General features: G+C 37.0%; 1 protein-coding gene across 1 annotated transcript in view; it reads right to left on the reverse strand.

Annotated features, from left to right (window-relative positions):
• Window positions 1-213: 213 nt before the first annotated feature.
• Window positions 214-23,256, reverse strand: part of LOC148351478 (neurexin-3a-like) — a 37,584-nt gene continuing 14,541 nt past the window's right edge. The window contains exons 2-5 of the mRNA XM_088354953.1: window positions 18,341-19,428; window positions 8,076-8,096; window positions 6,719-6,745; window positions 214-317 (exon numbers count right to left, since the gene is read on the reverse strand). Of these exons, the coding sequence (XP_088211079.1) occupies window positions 214-317; window positions 6,719-6,745; window positions 8,076-8,096; window positions 18,341-19,025 (837 nt within the window). The 5' untranslated portion in view covers window positions 19,026-19,428. The remainder of the gene's footprint in view (window positions 318-6,718; window positions 6,746-8,075; window positions 8,097-18,340; window positions 19,429-23,256) is intronic.

Genomic DNA, 23,256 nt, shown 5'->3' on the forward strand with positions numbered 1-23,256 from the left:
AGTGGTACGTTTTTGCATCCCTACCCACCTCTGCTTATTATTTAGACTTGAAGCATCCTTCAAAATAAAATTAAATGTCGAGGAAAAGAGCACACCAAACACTCTTTTGTCCCTCAATTAAGTGTCTCTTGATCACAGAATTGAATTGTGCACAGAAGTCATTAAAGAAGAAAAGCTAAGCATGGACATGTAAACACATTAAAGATGGAGGGCTTAATTGCACTTGAGATGTGCTCTCAAACACTCACAGAGCAAGCGGCGCTTTTCATAAAGTCGAAAAAGGAAAGATTTGGAAAAAGCGGTACCTTTGCTTTTAGCTAGAAGAGCAGGCGGAGGTGGAGAATTAGCAGAGCAGTCCCAGCCCATGGCCAACATGGACAAACAAACAAAAACACATGCGGGGAGAAGTAAGTAAATTTGCTCAGCATAGTGTAGTAGCTCATAGTCTTAATCTGGGGTGGGCAACTATTTGGAGTGGCGTTTTACAACATTTGGCCAAAGGACCGGTCCTGGACACAAACCCAATTTTTCTCATTTATGAATAAATATACATGCAGACATCCACATGTTACATTTCTTTAAATTTGTTTTGGTTTCACCAAATTGGTTTTGAAACGGTCACAATAAAAGCAAAATTATATATTAGGACCCTGTTTTAGGCACTAAATTTAGTCTTTAGTTTTGTAGTATTGCTGTGGTTGTATTTTTTTTGGTAGTATTTCTGAAGTCAGATATTTGTAATTTTTTCAGGTTTTTTTTAGTATTACTGTCGTATATTTTTGCATTCTAGTTTTACAGTAGTTGTATTTTTGTAGTGTTTCCATTGTAGTATGTCCATAGATGTATTTTTGTAATATGTCTGTAGTATTTTCGTTGTATCATCGTTGTTGTACTTTGTAGTGTTAATGTTGTAATATTTCTGTATTATAGTTTACTGCAGTGGTATATTTGTAGTTTTTTTGGTAGAAATATTTTTGAAGTAGTCCCATCGTGGTATTTTGTAGTATTTCTATAGTACTTTTGAAGTATTACTGTAGTTGTATTTTTGAAGTATTACTGTTGGAATATCTCTGTAGTAGTATTTTAGTATTATAGAATTACTGTAGTATTTTTAAAGGATTTTCACAGTAGTATTTATGTAGTTATTTTGTTGTATTTCTATAGTAGTATTTGAGTATTTCGTTATATTTTACGTTGTAATATTTCTGTAGTAGGATTTATATATTATAGTAGGACTGTAGTAGTATTTTTGGAGTATTTATACAGGATTTTTTCTGCAATATTTTTCAAGTATTACTGTTGTAATATTTCCGTATTATTGTATTACTTTTAATGTATTTTTGTAGTAAATTCCATTGTAGTATTTCTGTAGTATTTTTGTTGTATTACTGTAGTTGTATTTTTGTAGGATGGCTGTTATAATATGTATGGAGTATCATTTAAGTATTATATTATATTATATTATGTAAAAGTATTTTTGAATTATTTCCATGGTAGTATATCTGTAGTAATTTGTCAATAGATAGATAGATAGATAGATAGATAGATAGATAGATAGATAGATAGATAGATAGATAGATAGATAGATAGATAGATAGATAGATAGATAGATAGATAGATAGATAGATAGATAGATAGATAGATAGATAGATAGATAGATAGATAGATAGATAGATAGATAGATAGTATTTCAATAGCAGTATTTTTAGGATTTCTTTAGCATTTTGTAATATTACATTACTTGTAGATTTGCAGTATTTCTGTTGTAATATTCATGTAGTTGTATTTTTGTATTATAGTATGACGGTAGTCGTATTTTTGTGGTATTTCTACAATATTTTTTTCTTTCCAGAATGAAAGCAAAATAATATATGAGGTCCCTGCTTTTCGCACTAAATTTGATATTTTGTTTTTTGGAATATTGACATATTTCTGTAGACACACAATAAATACTTTATTTACTATTATATGTGTATATATATATATATATATATATATATATATATATATATATATATATATATATATATATATATATATATATATATATTTATTTATTTATTTATTTATGTGTATAGACATATAGATTGTTATTATATTTTGACCATTTGTATTTTTGGATGAAAAGGCCTGATGTTGTCTGTGGGCCGTAGTTTGCCCATCCCTGTTCTTGATGTATACTTCATATTTGTTGTCATTCTCATGAGCAGATGAACTGGGCAGATTTTGTTTTTATTTTCATTGTTTATTTAAATGAGGAAATTGTTCAACCTAATAGCAGTGGTGTCCTAACCAACTTAAATAGTATAGCCTTTTTAATGTTGTTGTCTACAGTTTACTGGCATCACCCACCGTTAACTACGGTTTACTGCTATCCATCATGGTGTCGTCACGTGATTAGGCCGCGTGAGTGCAACGGGTCAGTGGTACGTTTTTGCTTCTCTACCCACCTCTGCTTATTATTTAGACATGAAGCATCCTTCAAAATAACTTCGTGGGATTTAATAAAAATAAGGGCTCAGAGAAAGACCTTTAGAAAAGGGTTGGAATTTCTTATCCAAAGGTTCGCTCTCCTGTTCTCCTTGCAAGTTGAAAATCCATTGATGCCTTCTCTCCTTATTTGAGTGTCTAGTACTAAAATTTAAACTTATCGATATAATAACTAATGTATTTCACTTAATATCCAAATATTATTATTTTTTTTTTTTTTAATGAATGATGTATTTTTAACGCTCAGAGGCGCGGAATACCACAAGGTTCTTTTAAATATTAAAAAATGCAAATCTCTTCTCTGTTTTCAAAACTTACAAGAAATAGTTTTCTTTACTGACTGTTGGGTGCCAAACTTTTTAAATGAGTTCTAAAGTGGATGTAAACCAGGGGCAATTTTAGGTTCAGGGCTTTGGGGGTGCTGAGCATACAGAGTGCCTGGCTGGCTAACAAGATTTTTTTCATTTTAGTTAAAGTGATAGAACATGTAAAATTTAATTATGATACAGTTTAATTAAAGTATTTTGCTAAAGGCTTTTTATTTTAAACGGCTGTTTCCGTCAATTGAATGTTCGTTTTAAGGCTGTTTTTATTAATTGAATGTTTGTGTGAAGGCCATTTTTACAAATTGAATGTTCCTTTTTTTAATTGAATAATGGCACTCTTGGGCTTCCATAATAACATACTCTCGCCGTAATACACCAGCGCTTCCACAGAGTAGGCGAGCGAACTGGAGGGGGCAAGAGCGATCCTAGGAATCAAATGGACTGAACCATTTTAAGGTATTGGACTATTTTCGACGCTGTGTAGTTCACATTTTTGTTTGTTTTCATTTTAGCTAGCAATTTTCATTATATTTAAGCCTGTTCTGTTCTTTTTTTAAAAGGAAAAACAGTTTAAAATTGCTATAATTTTCAAGGGTTCTTGAGAACCCGCCAAAACGGTCTGGTTACCCTTATGATGTAAACCCTAAAATTTGTCCTAAATTATTTGTTTTGTAGAAAAGGGTATGTTTAGCCATTTATTTTAAAGTAATACATGATTGATCATTGTATTTGTAGGATTAGCTACCTGGTAAACTCGACCGATTTAAATCAATTTTTCAAAAAATCTTCAAGTGCGTTTAAATTTGGAAAGATCTGTCCAATAATACAATCGATCTCAAAACCAGGAACAGAATGTTTTTCAAAAAAAGAAATAAAAGGAAATAAATACTCATAATTTACATTGGAAAGCCATATCTTTTATTTCTGAACTTTTGTTTGTGCCAATATTTAATAAACTGCTCATGAGAATGTCATTTGTAGTTATGAGTTACTATAAAATAATATCACAATTACAATCTCACATCAAAAAACACTTGAAACATGCAAACACATCAAACTACAAGATAGAAAATTAATTACAGCAACATTGCACCCATTTTTTTTTACTTCCCCTAAAAAGTGGGCAAAAGTAACTCTTCACTAAAATGTTTTTACCTTATTTCTGTATTTTGGGATATATGAAGGAAAATCAATCCAGTTGTTTTTTTTCCTAATAACTAAGTCATACCTAATACATTTTTTCAATTAAATTTTGGTGCTCCAAAAAATAACTTTGTCTAAAATAAAAGTAAAATCAATTTGGGATGTTGAGTGATCAAAGAAATTTGAAAAACGGAATAAGTTTTTAAAAAGATATAGTAAATTGAGTGTGTTATCGCTGTATGAGGAATTTTGAGCCTTTTCACATGACGTCTAGTTGCCTTTCCAAGATGATTGAGAGCCATGACGGACGGCAAAACGTATCCTAGTGGAGAGCACTTGAATGAGCATTGAACTTGAAACAAATCTCAATAACCACGACTTCATACGATGGTGGTTTATTACTGTGCGTTTGGCTGTGCGAACTGGCAAGGTTCTAAGCTTGATTTGGCATTTTATTGTGACCCTTTTGATGAAGACAGAAGACAGGGGATATTTATCTGCAATCAAACAGAGGGACTGGTGGCAGACTTTAAAGTATTCTAGGATTTGCAGCAAACATGTTTTAAGATGTTTGATCTATTTCTTCGCAATTTTATGTTAAGAAGGTACGAAATCAAGTCGCAAAACTCTAAATAGCTACCAATGAATTAGTTCCTGCTAACTAGCTAACTTCAGTGTCTTACTGTTGCGCTTAACCAGCGATTCAAAACAGTAATCTTCTGAATGTCACATGTATTGAAAACTGTTATGTGCTTTACCATATCGCTTATTACACTCAAATGAACTGTCAAATTCTCAACGGATAAAATGGGAGACAAACATTCAGAAGATAAAGCATTGTTTCGCCCAAGTTAATATTTCTGACATTCTCAAAAGTGATTTCTATCCAAGATGCAAATGCTCCATGATTTACTGTTTATTTACAATCCCCCCCAAAATTCGATAACAAGTTATTTTATTAACGTTTGCGCAAGGGATACATTTCAAGCCGGCAGTGCATTTTTCTGCAAAACACAGATAAGAACTGGCAAGCATCCAGACTTTTATAAGCTTTTAGATCAGCGCGGGTGTATGGGGATACTCCATTTACCATATAAAGTTACAGATCGTGTGGACTGAAGTCAGGCAGACTGGACGATTTAATTAGATCTGTAAGGATGTCAGGAGGAGGACTGTATCGCTCAGTAGCTAGCATTGTTAATGCTATCCTCAGTTTCTCTAAATAGCGCTCTTTGTGTTTTCGGGCAAGGTGAGCCACATGATCCAACAGCTGCACAATAATTTGTTTGACTAGTCATTGCCAAAGGTGCCGAATCATATAGCTTTTTTTGTTGTCTACTGTTTACTAGTCTCACCCACTGTTTACTACCGTTTACTGCCGTCCGTCATGGTGTTGTCACATGGTTAGGTCACATGTGTGCAAAGGGTCATTTGAGAACTAGAGATAATATTAAAACCAAACACCCGAAAAGGAGATTGAATATGATGCCAGTTCATTAATTTCCCTATTGTATCTCACTGCTGTTCATTAATTTGACTAAAATTAACTGTTTAAATCAAAGGTCATGAAGGGCACCTATTTTGATATAGATCTGTAAAATAACGCCGTGCAAAAATGGCACTACTGATTTTTTTTCTTTTATTTTTTAGTTTTATGCATGGGGCAGGAAGACCGTCTCAACCAAATGTTATGCGATAGTGGCATGCATAATGGCAATGGCATTATTGCATAGGAAATCTGTAAACACAACCCACTATTGCATGGAAAAATGTTTTAAATCACTATTTGTCCTGTTGTCAGTAATACAATTTTCGCATATTTTATCACTATGATGTTTTTAAGCTATTAAAAAGTTGTAATATTACAAGTTAAGTGAACCATTAAAACATCATGTTAGTTAAAAATCAAATTTAGAAGAAAAACACTCCTCGGGTTGCCTCAAGGGGCTACCTGGTGCCCATGGGCACAACATTACAGACCCCTAGTTTACATGATTGTTCCTATCAGCCAATCATGTTGTTGTTCTTTGATATTCACACCCTTTAGGGCAGATCTGCATTTGTAACGTTTGGGGATTTAATTAAAAAAAAGGGTGCAGGAGAGGGCTTTTAGAACAGGTTGGAATTTCTCATCTAAGGCTCTCCCATAATCTCGTTGCAAGTACAAAATCCAATGATGTCTTCTCTCCTTATTTTGAGTGTCTACTAAACTATAACCTTAACAGGAGGAAAAAAACATTGTATTCACTAACTATTTAATGACCTGCACAGATTGTAATGCTTTGGTCATTTTTACTTAAGTATAGTCATTTATACATACAGTGCCATGTGAAAGTATTTAAAAATATATTTAGTTTTTTAGATTTAGGTTTTAACCCTTGAAAAGTTCTAAAAATATTTTTAATAATAATAATATTTTTCCAGACACTGTAGATTCAAGTTAAAAATCAATTAGGAATGGCCTATCAAAACAATAAACAATTTGGTTGGATAGATATCTTTGCCCCACACATTTTGAGAGATAATTCAAGAGTAAATTTGGCTTCCCACCTTTTCAAATGGAGAATAAGTAGCATCAAGAAATGCGGAAGTGCTATGTTGCTGTCTTAAAAGCTTTAAAAACTAATTTGCCTGCAATTCAACTTGGTTATGCAGCAAATTATGAGGTTACTGTAACTACGGCAACATTTTTCGATAGGTTAGTCCTTCTAGGAAAAACAAACATTTTGTAAGACAGAAATAGGTTGAGCGAGACCTACCTTGTTCGACAATCATATGTGCGAGGCCTTGAAAAGATGACAAAGAAAGCAGGGAAAGAAAAAAGTGCAAGAGAACTCTTGAGCAGATTTTCAATACTGTACACATTAGTATTGTGATGACACATGACATTTCCAGAGACGGAAAGCATGACATCAGGACATAACACGTAACACAGGTAACACAAAGATTCCAGTTTCTTTTCATAAGAAACATCAAGAAGTTCAGAGTCATTTTTACCTAATCTTTTTTTTACTTTTACTAACCTGCAGTCAAAATGTAGGTAATACCATCTTGTGTAACATCTACGGTCTTCTGCAGAGTAACCATAGTTGGCAACATAAATGAGCAAAAGACAGTACAGTACCTTGATGTATCGCAGTTTACTTTTCTCAGTTTTACTACTCTACATGGTTTCATTGTGCATTGTTTTCTGCATTCTGATTGGCTGAATAGGAGCCCCTTTCTGCCTATGTCTGCCTGTGCGTCAATAACATTGTGTTTTTTTTTCGACATTTCGAGTTTAAATAAGATAAAAAGGCAGAATAAAATGCGATTTAGGCCACTCTACCCGCTAAACTTGCCCTGGAGCCACATCTGGTTCTTTGACGCTCCTTGGTGACTTCATAGCGCCTTTTCAAAAATGTTTGATAATGGAAAATTTAATGGTTTCTGCAAAATGGAACTAAGACACATCTTTAACATTTTTCAATGAATATAGATGGATACAGTATGAGTTGCCTTCCTTATAAGGCTTATATAAGGCTTTTTTATTTTTTGTGGGTCCAGACATACTTATTTTTTATTTTTGGTTTTTTTGGTCCAATATGGCTTGGGTTGCGGATCGTTAAAAAATGCAGTTTTCCATAATTCCCACATAATGGTGACAAAGTATTGTGAGAAGTAAAGTTGATTGTGTCCTTAATCAATACAGTTGTGGAATATAGCAGCGAGATTATTTCTAAAATGATAGTTCAACAGTACAGTAGTTATTTGTAAAAAAATGTAAACAAAGGACAGTACTTATTTGTCAAAAGATAGGATTTACCCCTTCGTTTCAGTGTATAATAGAGTAATACATAAATAAAGGTTTGTACTTTGCGGGGTTGACTATCCCAGGTCCTCTTAGGAACGGAACCCCCGGAAAAACATGTGTAAATGTATTTTACAAAAAGTCTTTATATTTCTTTGTTACATGAGCTCATTTTCTTCAAGTATCCTTAGAGGTGTTACTCCTGTCTTAGGCATTTTCGCTGTCTTTGTTTCCTTGTATTTTTGCCAGTCTGCTATATTTACTAGACATTTTTTTTTCAAATCATGAAAGGTTAAAATCAAATGCTTCTTTTTAATGCAACTCACCTGGTGTTTTGCTGCTGACCTCTGAAACAGAAGATTGAGAGAGAAGCAAACATAGAAAGAATTAGAAACACTCTTCTGACTTGCATGTTGATTATCATGCAAAAACACACGTCATGTTCAATACAAATGGCTGGCAGTAAGCGCGGCCATGTGCATGTTTTGTACTGTGTAAGAAGAACCCCTTTTGGCTATGACAGGGTTCCCCCAAGGTCTTAAAAACCTGAAAAAGTCATTAATTTGATAGGTGAAATGAAGGCATTGAAAAGGTCTGACATTTTGTCAACAAGTCTTAGATTTAATCATAACTAAAAACAGTCTAATAAGTAAACCAACAAAAGTATGGAACCTTGTGTCATTGAATAATCTTTTATTTTCTCTCACTTTATCGATCTCTGACCGATAGATACAATGTGTCGTCGGAAAATGCCTTGAAACCAGGTTCGGTCAGTACCCGTCCCCAAGCCCCACACAGTCTTGCTCAGTACTTTCTCAGTTCCTACCCTTAGTGCAGGCCTGGTCGCAGCCGGGTCAGGGGCCAGTCCCCCCTCAGTGTCAGCGCAGTGCGGCTACCCTTGTAAATCTAACCTCAGCCGCTGAGTATGTAACTCCTACTGTACCTCGCTCTTTAACCACGGGGCGTGGTTTTAAAGTCTTAAGTGCGAGATTGGTCTTAAATTGAATTGAATGTGGTCTTGAAAAGGTCCTAAAAAGTTAAATTTGAAAAACAAATCCTGAGGGAACCCTGGGTGCACAAGTAAATCTCAACGAGCAGTTCAGACAAATTAGATGATATAGTTGATCTAACAGAAAGTACATGGAAAATGCAAAGTACAGAATAGAACAGCAATTGTGAGCAGACAATAGGCAGTAAAATGCAGATTCCGAATTACATACATGTTCTCAATGAATAAATCAACTCAGTCAAAGAAAAAAAGTCTTGAAAAATGTAATTTTGGTTTCAGGGAAATCCAATTATTTTAATATAGTATGAAGGACTTATCTAAGGTGCATTTGATTCCCTTGGCTGGGACTAATTGCATACAAGTGGCTGTTAATATGAACACAGGCAGTTAAACGTCAATCAGATGTGCATTACGGATTAATCCGTTTTAAAACGAGTAGTTGTGTAACGGTGAACCAACATGTAATTGCTTGGTCAAATGGTCATCTGCCATGGTGTATATGCATTTGAGTGTATGTGTTCTACCCCCAAGATGGTAAATCTGTATTTTGGTAGGACAACTGATAAGTATTTTCCTTTTTGTATTTACATATTTTATTTTATAGTATCCTCGTTTTAAACTCATTTTATAAACATTGGACACCGGGGTTGCAATTTCATTTTATGATTATGACAATAAATACATTCTTGAATCTTGAAGTTTAATCTGTTGAACACCTGGAAAAGAGATTGCATAGGATGTCAGTTTGTTGTTTTAACTATTGTATTTTGAACTGTTTATACCATTTCCACTTTGGGCTAACATTTAGCTGTTCTTATTTTTAGTGTGTACTACACTTTAAACACATCATTAACTTAACATTGAATATACATCCAAGACCTGGCAGGAGAGGCTCAAGGACAACTCTGACAATGCCATTGAGTAACCAAGCCTAAACCCAGTCATGAATCGAATTGAGCATTGCCTATTAACCAAAAAAGCTGTACTGACATTTTTTAACGCACTGAAAGAAAAATAGCATTACAGCAACAAATCTCATTTTTTTGTCCAAAATCACCCTCAGTTCTCTGCACCGGTGATCGGACTAATCCATTTCAAAGAAACGCAATTACGGATTCCGGACGCGTTATTCAAATGTGTTGTAACCGTACTGTCACTATCTGGTGCGTTACTGTGTTTTTCCACTATGTATTGAATGCTAATCTTGTATTGAAGTCCCCTCTGATTGCTAAATATTCATGAGTCCTGCATCACCCAAATTTTCCCATACAACCCTCGATCCACCAGAAATTATTTCAAGCATTGGCAAGTTTATATTTACGTACGAGATATACTACCTACAGTATATACTTTCATCAAATCCAAGTTTACAAGTATAAAACAAAATACTTGATTGACATTTTTTATTTCTCTGATCATCAGACACAATGAATTTAAAATCAACAGCTTCGATAAACGATTTACAAAACAGAATTCAAGGGCTGACGGAAAAAAGCTGCAGCTTATAAAAATCAATTTGGACAGCACCCAGAAATGAGGAAGGAAATCTTCAAGGGCTTTGAAGCCTCGAGACAAAATTGATATGGAGTGTCTTGGCTGAGTATTCATTTGCAAGCTCTCAAAATTGCAAAAGCCCAAAAATATGAAAAGATGTAGCATTAACAGACAAATGAACTATTATACAAATGTTATTTTTATTAAAAAAAAACATCATAGGTCTATAAATGTGTATTTCTTTTACATAGTGGAATCCATACCTAAGAATCGCTGCCATTTTTCTCAGGCGTCTTGCAAATGAAAACCAGTTCCGCAGAGTACAGCGTAGCAGCATTAGACAACAGTGCCATCTAGTGGTAAAATATTACACACTGGAGCTTTAAAAAACACAGCTGGCCAGTCCCCAATGTTGTGGCAACAGTGTGGCACAAGTAAATTATCTAACAAGAGTCATGCATTAACCAAGTAAAAAGCAAAATTATGTTAACAGTTTTCTTCTTTGAACTGTTGTTTTGTCAATATCAGGAGACAGAGCGCACCTCATTAAAAGCTGCATGCTCAAATTTAAGAACGAAACTCAATTCTGTCTTTGTGCAAGCTGCACTGGATTTTAAGATGCAGGCTTAAGCAGACATAAAATGAAACCATTCACGTCTATTTCTTTAATTTTAAGCCCTGTAAACACCTGACACAAACCGCGTCTGGCACTTGCATCCATGCCTTTTTTTGCTTTTGTTTTTATATTCAAGTCGTTTTTCAGTTCTGCTTCCAGTTTACATCACATATTTTCAAGATTGCGGTAACAAATTACCCACGTGAAAATGTTAGCCCTATTTTTCTAGACATTGCCAGAGCAGAATAGAATAGTGCCAGATTGCAAAACGGAAATGTCATTTTGTGTCATTGCTGGCTGCAGGGGGAATGGACAAATCGCTTGTCATCGTTACTCAAGGAATAAAGGAAACTTCAGCAACCTGACATTGTTGTTTATGATACAGAAAGAGAATGCAGCTTTTAAATAGATTACCTCCATTGCTGTTCAATGTGGATGTACAATTAAAATGTTAAAAAATTGTGAGTATGTTGTAAATATTGGATAAAGTACTGTTAGACCTCTCATTTTCCTCCTTTTTTGTTTCATATGAATGATTCTGACCAAAAAACCTCGAGTCATTTCTCCTCCAGATGGGCGTCATAAATGTTTCCAGCCATCGTTTTATTTTAGGGAGCATGTGTTGAGGAAAAGAACTGTTTGCCATTTACCACCACAAAATAAACACGAATATGGTGCAACGTGGTAAAGCGGCAGTGTTGAAAATGCACATAAAATGTACGGTACTTTTTCCTGTTAAAAGACTAAATGTAAATGGTCTGCATTTATATAGTGCTTTTCAAGTCAATGAAGACCTCCCAAAGCGCTTCACAATCTGTTTCGCACTTACCCATTCACACACACTCACATACCGATAATAGCGTCAGCCATGCATGGCAACTACCTGCTTATCAGGGGCATTAGGGAGTCAGTGTCTTTCCCAAGGACACTTCGACATATAACAGGGAGGAGCAGGGAATCGATCCCAAGACGAGCGCTTCACCTTCTGAGCTACTGCCGCCCCGTTTTGCTGTCTATTGCTAAGGAATCCTTATATAGAAGCTCATTAAGTAATCCATGTTCGTTGCTGAGGCGTTTCTGATGATATCCCGCAGAGCAAACTGTCAACACCCTAAAACACTAGCGAAGCACCCAGAACAATTTGATTGGGTGAGCAGTAGGGATGGGCGGAGCTATACACAGAGAGTGAGCACTCCGTTCTATTTTTGGCCCAGGGCTTTCTGCGCCGCAGGTAATTACACCGGGATCCTCGTTTGCAGAATTTTTTGACAGTTTTACAAAAGAACTTTGCTCGCACATTTAAACCATTATTTATGGTAACAATTACGATCAAAATGAGACTTAACACTCTTAAGTAACTGCGGAAGGGAGACAAATTTAAAGTGGTATGTAGATATGGGACACAAGCTCTGGCATTATTATTATTGTTATTACATAGATTTTATCAAACCACTAAACATCGCAGAGTGAAATAAAATTTACCGAATACTACGTTTTTTTGTCTGGGGAGCGGTTTCGGCGGTTTTGTTGGATTACATCTTACCATATATGGTTTTAGGGCTCTTTGAATTAAAAATGTTCCCTGTTGTATAGCTATGTAATTTACTTCTCTATAAGCCTTCAAATATAATCTTTTTGGTGTCACAAATAGGCACATAGAACTCCAATTTGGCACTGAATGAGTTTAAATGACCTTATCTGGAGTTTTATCACGAGCTTTCCCCTCCATCATCAATTTTACTTATCTAGCTAAGCACTTGGGCCAATTTTCTGCTCTTTCTGACTTCATTAATGAATCATTGATTAACGAGTACCCCAGCTCATCTTGTTTACTGTGGTCCTAATCAGATACTGTTCTAGCGTTGAACACCAGACATGCATAGGCAGCACTTTCTTGCATTTACTCTAACCAAGAGAAAATTGACTTTTGTGTGAGTGTGTTGGTTGTACTTAATAAAGAAACCACAGGATTTCATCATCGGTCTCATCTAAATTAAGATGTTTACAGACTGAAGCCATTTCTTAAACTCGAGACTACCATGGAATGCAGCCAAAAAGTAAACTGAGTAAAGTACCAACAAACATTATTGAGAGGTTTGCTTTTATAAATGCTTTTTTTAAAGGATTAAAATTGAGACAAATAACCACATTTACAAATTAAAAAATCCCAATTGTGTTTAGAAATGATCTAAGCTGATCTAAATGATGCAGTAGTTCCCTCATCACAATTACACAACAAATATGGTTTGTGTCTTCATTTTGCAGGCACCTATAAAACTACACATGATCCATCCTAACATAGATTTTGTAACGCGTACTGTATTAAACGAAGCTAGTAACTGTTTCGACAATGCATTAGTAGAGACGCAATGACAACTACTGGCTGCAGCACAGTTTGGAGACCAGCATTGTCACAGTGTTTACAGCGGTTTGATAATAACTAACATAAATTCCCAACTACAAACCATTCATTTTTTTCAGCTTATTTCTTTTTTTTCACACCAAGGAAAACAGTGAGCTGCTCTTTTCCACAACACAGGCGCTCTAAACACAAAATACAGCGGTGACGTCTGTAACAATTTATGACGCTCACAAATCAAGTCCTCAATTTATACATCTGACTTGAGCATCAGTGGGAGTTAGCAATCAAAAAACGCTACACTTTCCTTTCCTTATGATCGACGTCAATGTCAGGTCGCTCTAGTTTCCTTAAATCCTCTACGAACGATACAAAACTAATGCGAATTGGTCCATTAGCGCAAATCGTGTGGGGAATTTGGCATTGCCTTTGGCTGCGGAACGTCAAGCCCCCGCACACCTGACACTGTTTTCAGCGGCATGTTTTATATTCTCTTCCAAGTTGTTTATGTCGCTTAATTTCAGATCATGTAACAATTCAAAAAAGTGTAGACGACATAGTCAGATTCTGAATATAGGCACATACTTACTAATGTGCCGTAAAAAAACGTGAATAAGGGCTGTGACGCACAAAATGTGTGCCCAATACTTCACAGCGCCAGTTTTGTCATTGGTGGTTGCCAAGGAAACGGACAGAATTGCATTCAGTGTCGTAATTCCTCCAGGATTAAAGGAAACTCCGGTCAAAGACGACACCGCATTTTTATTTTTAACTTACTAAGATTGCATGCATTGTGGAAAAGGTCACCTTTTTTCCTCTATCCCCCGCACACTTAAAGAATTTGACGACAAAATTATCGAGCATGTTTGATACTCAACTTCATTGGCGCACCACTGTTTTGGCGTCAGGTGTGCTCAGAGCACAGTCGGTGACAGCACAAAAATAGATCTGATCATTGTCTCACTGAAAGACCCAGCCACGTCTCATTGTCAATGCCCTTGTTGATGGAACGAGATTTTCATTCATAATCTATTAATTCTTGACCCCATTCATTCTTTCCTTGACACAGATCAGTCGTCCTGGTCCTTTTGCACAAAAACAGCCCCATAGCATAATAGTTGCAACACCATGCTTCACAGTGGGTATGGCGTTTTTCGGATGTAATTCAGTATTCTTTCTCCTCCAACCACGAAAACCTGTGGTCCTATCAAAAAGTTATATTTTGGTTTTATCTGACCATATCACATTTTCCAGTCCTCTTCCGGATCCTTCAAATGCTCTCTAGCAAACTGCAGACGGGCCTAGTTGTGTACTGGCTTCAGCAGGGGGAGACCTCTGGCAGTGTAGGATTTGCCTCCCTGGCAGTGCATTGTGTTACTGATAGTAGCCTTTGTTGCTGTGGCCACAGCTCTCTTTGGGTCAATCACTAGATCCCCCTATGTGTTTCTGGGATTTTTGCTCAGGGTTCTTGTTATAATTTTGAGCCACGGGTTAAGATCTTGCAAGGTTTTTCTACCCCTAACTTTAGATGATAATCATTCAACACAAAGCAGTACCTAGAACGTTTTAGAGAAATTTAAGAACTACGTATTTTAAAAAAAACATACACATAAAATGATCACTTTTAAGGGTTTTGTGCTTTGGGCTGCAGGGAGGAGACAAATGCAAAGGTGAGGTTGTTGTGGAAACTGGGGGAAGGGGTGGAAGAGGGTGTCTTTCAGCAGTGCACCGCAGCAATTCCCAGCACAAAAGATGTGATATAAAACACCTGACATCTTGAGATTGGGTAATGAAAAGGAGCCTGGGGAGCTCCATTCTCTCAAGAGGCTCCCTTATCAGTGACTGCAGAACCAATGTCATTAGAACGTGTTGTACTGGCCAGCAGTATTTAGATTAGCTTTCAGGTTCTACAGCTCGCTCACACACAAACATACATACTCAAGGGACCATCACTCTAAGACCTTGGCATGGCCTTTAAAGGGACAGTGTGTAATATTTGACTATTCGATGTTGCTGTATTGTGTGGTGCAGCTGAAAAATGAGTGCTATGTTTGTAATCTCTAAATTGATGTAGTGTGTTTGTGTCAATAAAGTTTGTTAAACCCCCCGCTAAGAAGCACGGGGAAGACCACAAACTACAGGGTCTCAAGGTGACAATTTTCTTCTCATTTGTTGCCCAGCCTTTTGTGAACAAAAAAGAGAAAAAAGGAGGGGGGAAAAAACAAGAGGAAAAAAAACAGAAAACAAAGGGATGAAAATAAAATGAAAATAAAATAAAGGAAAACATGAAGAAAGAAAAAAATAAAGACGGAAAAAAGATGAAAGAAAAAAGAAATAAAGGAAAAAACAGGACAAAAGACAAAAAAGTAGGAATAAATGGAAAACTAAAAAAAAAAGTGAGGTAAAAAATAATCAAGCCTAGCCTTTTGCAAAAAAGAAAAGAATGATAAGGTAAAGGAAAAAAGGGGGCGGCAGTAGCTCAGGAGGTAGAGCGCTCGTCTTGGTATCAAGGGATCCCAGTTCGAATCCCGGCTCGTCTGTGTTACATGTCGAAGTGTCCTTGGGTAAGACACTGAACCCCTAATACCCCCAATAAGCAGGTTAGCGCCTTACATGGCTGCAAGGCCGCTATTGGGAAATGTGGAGCACATTGTAAAGCGCTTTGGGAAGTCATTGACTTGAAAAGCGCTATATAAATGCAGATCATTTCATTTCATTTCATTTCAAAAGGAATAATAGAAGAAATGGGGGAAAACAAGAAGAAAACAGAAAAGAAAAAATATAAAATCTTCACCTTCATTGTGATATTTTTATTTTATCTAAGGCCCCTTTTTCTAAGCAATATGTTGTAATCATTTTTTTCTGCCTTTTCATCCTGATAGTTTGTATCCCTTTTCTCTTCAAAGTATTTCTATTGCATGTTTTATATCATGGCATACAATGTTTCGCAACATATCAGTAAAAAAATAAAGAAAATTCTAATTCTAATATTAAATTTGAAGTCAAACTGCTATACATTGTGCAATAGCTGAAAAAAATCATTTAATCAGTGAATATTAGCAGAAAGGAGTGCTGTTTTAAATTTAAAGGTCATGATTGTGTTCTAATTTATTCCATGATCTGCCTTTCTATTCATATACCATAGCATTAATTTGAGCTGTATTTGTGAAATGACGATTAACAATGAGGCACAAAAAGCCTCAGGCAGGACCACACCAGTTTGCCAGAAGAGTGGACAATAACCATTAACAAAGATAATCGGTTAGAAATTTGGCAACATGCCTTATCTCCTCCTCTTATTTATTTTTATAATTGTCACATGTATGCTTTGTGGAAGTTGTTTAGGTCATTTTTTTTTCAAGTCAAGTCATTTTTATTTGTATAGCCCTAAATCACGAAGAGTCTCAAAGGGCTTCACAGATGATTACACTTGTTTAGGGAATTCCACTTTCTGTTAAAAAAGCTGCGCCAAAAAAGACGAAATAATGTTTGTTATCAACTACAAGCAGCTACTTTTTACTACATTTTAAAGACTGTGGCTTTGAATATGCTGCGTCTTTTTGTGGAAGCACCGAGGGAAACGGTGAGCTGCTCTTTTCGATAACAGATGCGCATAAAATACATAACACTAGGGTGATGTCTGGATACAGTTCTGACCCCCTTCAAGATAAATCAGTCAATGTATTTGCCAACATTATTATTACAATATATGACTGGAGAACAATGGAAGGTTTGTATTTTTTTTCCAATATGTACAACGTATTCATAATATTTCACCTTTTTCTCTCACAGATCTAGTCCTCAATTTAAACATCCTAAATGAACAGCAGTGGATGTTATTCATCAAAAACTGCCACACTTCTCCTTCCGAATCATTGGCATCAATCTCAGGTCACCGAAATTTTCTTTAATCCTTGAAGAACAATTACGAGGAAATGCGATTTGGTCTAGTACCGCAGAAACCACCAATGACAAAACAAAAAGACACATCTGTGTTGCAATCTGGCACTATTCTCCTGCCCTAGCGCTGTCGTCTAGAAATACAGGCCACACATTTGGGTTTTCTTTCGGTGCAGTAGCAAATATGTACATTTCTTTTTAATTGCCATTTTATATTGTCCTAAAACAAACGATGTAAAAAAACCTCAGAGCAGAGCTGAAAAACGACACGGATGAAAACACTGTCAGATTTGCGATCAAAGGCGTTGACAAAAAGATGGTCTCCTAAGAACTCTTCAGTGTGTTTTGCTATTGCTATGCGGCTTTCTTCCAGAGACAATAATGATGAAAAAACAACAAAAGGGACCAAAAACACGCCTACAATAACGAAGGCTAGACAATTTAACTCAGGCAGAGTCTATTTGTGATGAATCTGACTCCAATTATCAAGACCAAGTATTGGAAACCCATGTACCTCATTATTCGAGGACTAACGACAAGACTAAACCGACTGTTGAGCCAAGACTTCCAGTATCATGAATCGTGAATCCTGAATCTATTACAGCTGTCACAGGAAACTTTTAATCAGATATCGACAGTCAAGCATTGCCTGATACAACCTGAACAGTAAAACTTGCCTGATCAGAACATGTTCGCAACAAGTCCTGCTGCGACGACCACTACACGAAGTAGCGCCTGCTGAATGCTATGAAAGAGACAGTAAAATCAGAACAGAACCTTGACCTCTGAAGTAAATTCAGACATGGAAACCCGACCTGGTAAAGATCCTAATAGGTCAGTGTCCACTGACAGGCACTTGAAAGATGACACTACTTACTTTTGTGAGGGCATTCTAACTGTGGCTCTCTAAGGCATCCAACTAATCATAGGTAACTACCTAGACGATTGACCTACCCTGAGGAGGGTGATGTGTGAGTTCATTATTACGCCTGTTTAAACCTGCAGCTTCAAGTCCGGTGCCTACATTACAAAGAGGAACTTGAGTTTTTTTCATAAATTTTAGCACGTGACTTTCAATCAGAAGTGCTCGGTCATATGAATTTACTCTTGGTTATTTTTGACTCGCCTGTTTTTAGAATGTAAAAAAGGCAAAGATCTGAAATTAGCACTGTGGTGAATGAAAAGCAACCCTCAAACAAGAAATGTCTCTTACCTTCTGTGCAGAAGCGTCCTTTATATTCTGTTTTAGAGCAATCGCAGACCGGTTGTCCTTCCGCCACGATGCATGTGCCTCCGTTCTCACACGGGTTGACAGTGCACCAGCCCTCGGACTCCAGCGGCACTTTTAGACTCTCCAGGAACAGAGGTTGCGACTTTCCATACTTCAGGTCTGTGATTGCGCCCTTGAACGGCTGCATGTTGCGCACGGTAGGCAGTGTGAGAGCGCCATTTCGGATATCTTGCGGAACGCCGCCCAGGAACAAGTCGCTGACAATTTTCATGAACTGGCGCTGAGGCCGCACTTCGTCTGCTTTGGCCTGCCCGTCCAGGGCCAGTACCGTGCGCAGGTTGTACCTGCCTATCGTAGCAAAATGCCAGTTGTTGTCGTCCACCCTTCTGTCGGACACTACCGTCGTTTCGGCGCAATCGATGCTGAAACGGAGTTGGAGTCGGCCCTCGACTACGGACAGCAGCAGAAAGTCACAGTAGCCTCCGTCGTCAAAGTAGAGTAGCAGCGCCTCTGAGAATTCGGTTTTGAACTGGAAGCTGAGGTCACCGCGTACGCTCGCATCCCAGCGGAGGTATCGTGCCCATTGGCCTTGTGTGCCTAAAAATTGCAATCCGGCGCATGTGCTGAGGAACATCTGCAGCTTCATAAAAAAACTCAAGAGATCCATATTTGCAAAAAGAGTAATCCGACAGAAGTATGATTGCTTTCAGTCCGGTTGGACTAAATTGTATCTTTAAAATAACACACGAATAAAAATAATTCTCTAAAGGGTCAAGGGCAGTAACAGTATAACAGTCGTTGCGGTTAACAGTCGTGAAATTGTCGAGTAGCTGGCAGGCATTGGTCTTAGCTTTCCTCCTGAGGGTCCACAGTTGGAGAGGAGGTATTCTTTAGATTGTTTATTGTTGTGTTTGTTTACACTTTTGTGCTCATGGTTTCAAGACGTATGGTCCAAGGTTCTGGTGGAAACCAATCCTCTGGCTTTTCTGTAAAGCAACAGTTTTTCCTTCATGTTTCACATTGGGGAGTAAAGCAGACTTGGGATCAGCTTGTCTCTCTTCGCTCCATTACTGTCAAAAACAGAGAAAATGTAGGGTCAATCAGCAACACACTTACTTTGAAAGTCAATCCGTAGAAATAGACTGTAGAGCACGGACATGTTCATGATATTCTCGCGGCCCGGCCCAATAGTAACATAAGTAATGACTTATGCTATCGGTGTGTGATTGTGTGTGTGTGAAACACATTGTAAAGTGCTTTAGGAGGTCTTCATTGACTTGAAAAGCGCTATATAAACACAGACCATTTACATTTACTTTTTGGCTAAACTCTTTCCGATAATGCTTCATTACATTGTACAACATGGCACCGTGAGTAAAAAATAATGTGATGATGACATCAACTAGAATGCCTTTTCTTATGTCATCTACATTCCTACTGGTCTAGTAGTTATGATTCGGCGCGCACACCGCCACGAACTTGGTTCAACTCTCGTTGTATCTAATGCTGAGTAAATTGGTTCAATAGTATTTGTTGACCGAAACAATCATTTCTCAAATAAGGTAATTTATCATCGCAAATTTCGTGAAAAACGTGCATACAAACTTTGGGGGTTTTGGGGTTTAAGAATGCGTGTGTACATGTCTAAGTACGGTAAAGACAAAAAATAAGGCGAAATAAGGCAGTTTTCTTTTGTTTTGCAGCCCGGTAACAAATTACCCACGGTCAGGTACCGGTTCACGGACCAGTGGTTGCTAACCACTGCAACTCTTGACGAAGAGGTTGACACATTTCCTCTATAGAATTACGATTTAAACATGTGGAAAAGAATAATTTTCCTACATGAGTTACTCCAATATAGAAGGAACTGTTATTGTTATGCAAAAGGAGGGAATGTGTCATAGTACTACAACTTACAAAGTACAAACTCCAGACTAAGATGAGGTGAAGACCCAGGAAAACGTAAAGGCACTTACACTGTATATGTCTAGGTCTGACATACCTCCAACCACTAGAGGGCCCCAACTAGGGTTTGAACTGGGCACAATTATTACACACCTTTGCGCAGTTATCAAAAACCCTTTGATGGGGAATTTTAAACATTACATGCAGCCGGGCCATTGTGTCATTTCATTCTACCAACATGCAAGGTTTGCTTGTGTTTGTGTCTGGTGTTTCTTTGTTACTTCAGTCGTTGTTTTCCAGTTTAAACTTTTTCAGGTTTTGTCTTTGTTTCTTGTTTGGACATACATTTTATCAGTTGCTTTGTGCCCACTATTTGTTTGCTGCGTTAGTCTTAGTGCTGTAAATAACTACCGTCCTTGTTTTGAGCACCCTGCCTTCAGTTCCTGCTTCCCCCACATGGGTCCATCACCTACTACCAGACCTTAACATTATACAGTAACCCATTGTTATTTTTGTGGGGGTTACGTTCCAAGAACTTAAACCCACAAAGTAAACACATGTATTTATTTATCTATTTATTTGTTAAAATGCTCTATTATACATTGAAACCTAATTTACAGTGAAAGTACAAATATTCTTTCTGCTATATTGCACTATTGATTGGTCATCTGAAATATGAATAGTTAACTTGAGTGGTTTTGAGGTCAAGGGATCAAATCCAGCTGCCAGCCTTCTTGTGCGGAGTTTGCATGTTCTCCCCGGGCTTGTGTGGGTTTCCTCCGGGCACCCTGGTTTCCTCCCACATTCCAAAAACATGCATGTCAGGTTAATTGGACGGTCCAAATTGTGACTACTTGTGAATGTGCAAGTCAGTAGTCTGTCCCCTGCCCAGTGCCCGAAAGATAGGTGGGATGGGCTCCAGCAACCCCGCGACCCTACTGAGGATAAGCGGCGCAGATAATGGATGGATGGCTGAATAGTTAACTGACTTGGACACTTGAGCAGATAAAGCAGCTTTCTATGGGATCAGATCAAGCAGACTCCTATGGAAACATATATTATTTTGCTTCCATTATAAAAGAAAACAAATATCGTATAAATGATTAAAAAAATACCACTACAGTAGTACTAAAATAGAAATACTGCAAAAATAGTATTAAAACAGAAATACTGCAAAAGTACAACTGCTGTAATACTGCAAGAAAAGCTACTGTGGAAATGCTACAAAAATAATACAAAAATAAAATGACAGTAATAATACAAAAATACTGCAAAACTAAAACAAAGATCCGACTGCAGGAATAAAAAATAAAACTACAGTAATACTACAAAATCAATATAAAATGTAATGCTGAAAACGGGACCCAACAATTTGATTGTCTCAAAACCAATAAGATGAGACTAATTTATTTCAATAGAAATATATCATGTAGATATCTACTGTACATACATATTTATTTATAAATGAAAACATTGGTTCTTTCTCCAGGACTGGCCCTTTGGCCCCATGATTGATGCTAATATGGCCCCCGACTCCAAATAGTTGCCCACCCCTAGATTATTGTACACTGTCAATGTACTTCAATGACAACAGAATGGCCATACAATAAGCAAATGAAGAGACTGCTTGAAGCTAATATATCATATATAGTTAGAAGTCTACCACCTTAATTAAAATTGCTTTGATACTGCTGCATTTCTCCTCTCTCACAATGGTTATTCGGAGTTATCGGTCATCTGCTGGGTAGATTAATCTCATTATTCCCATGAGAAAGCATGACTATCACTCAGCCTGCCAGAAAGTCCTTTATCTGATGATGAGTCCAAAGAGACAGTGTTCTGTTGAATTCGACCAAATACGATCCGAGACAGTTTTAAGAACCGGTGACATGGATTAATTTTATGTTGTAGGAATTAAAGTTCCTACACTCCTTTGTACACATTAGTCTTAAACTCACAGCCCGCAGGCCATTTGCGGCCCACGTGATGATAGTTTGATGCGCTTTCCTAAAGCCTCTTATTACCATGGGGGCGCCAGCGCCCCCATTTTACAAGCGCTATTTGAATTAACCGATATGAAAAAAATCAAAGTGAATTAAAGTAATTCTCCAAGAGAACCACGAGGTGTCAGCAACTTCCCACATTGGTTTCTCCCAGGCATCCTCGTGTGGCAACGGACCAATCACGGGCAAGAAATGACACAAACGGGGCAAAATAAGTAATGCATTTTGTAAAGCATGTTTTGTTTTCAGTAAGTATGTTTTGTAATCTTTTGAATCCTTTAAACATTATTTTGTTAGTTTTGATTGTCAAAGGGGCAATTAATTCTGGGTCTATGTCTCCAGGAATTGCTTCAATATCTTCCACACAGGCCCATAAAACGCCTGGTCATGGTGAAAAACAGTTGACTATATATGGACTAAAAATGTTTTTTGTATGTTTTTATAACAGTCCTTATTTACAGTTTATGTTGTCTTACAGTGTGGTTATGTTCACTTCCAGTCTCTATTTCATTAAAATTCTGAAAAGCCTTTTTTGTGTTTGGTTTTTAATTTTAAACTATTTTTACAATGTCTTAACACATATTTATGGTAGCTATTGCCAGCTACTGAAAGTTTTGGTTCTGGGGAAAAAAAAACAATAGTAATCACTCATAACATGATTTCTGACTCTTTCGTAGCCAAAGTAATAAAAAAGATTCCAAGTTACCCATATGGTACTTGGTCAATAAAGGGTATAAGCGAAATCAGTGTGGCACGGGTTCGATACGGATGCTGTTAGTCAGGGATCGAAACACTCAGGCGAAACATGAGTTCTGTCTGAAATAGTCAGAGGGAGAGAGAGACAGATAAATAGGAAAATGGACAGACACAGAGAAAAACAGAGAGAACAAAAGAGAGGGAAATAGAGAGAGAGCGAGGAAGAGACAGCATGCATGTAGATTTCTATCCAAAAAAATCACCCATCCATTCATTTTGTATCACGTTGACCAT

Source organism: Urocampus carinirostris, chromosome 15 (genome assembly GCF_059441175.1).
Source record: "Urocampus carinirostris isolate Australia breed hairy pipefish chromosome 15, RoL_Ucar_1.0, whole genome shotgun sequence".
In the NCBI taxonomy this organism is placed as follows: domain Eukaryota; kingdom Metazoa; phylum Chordata; class Actinopteri; order Syngnathiformes; family Syngnathidae; genus Urocampus; species Urocampus carinirostris.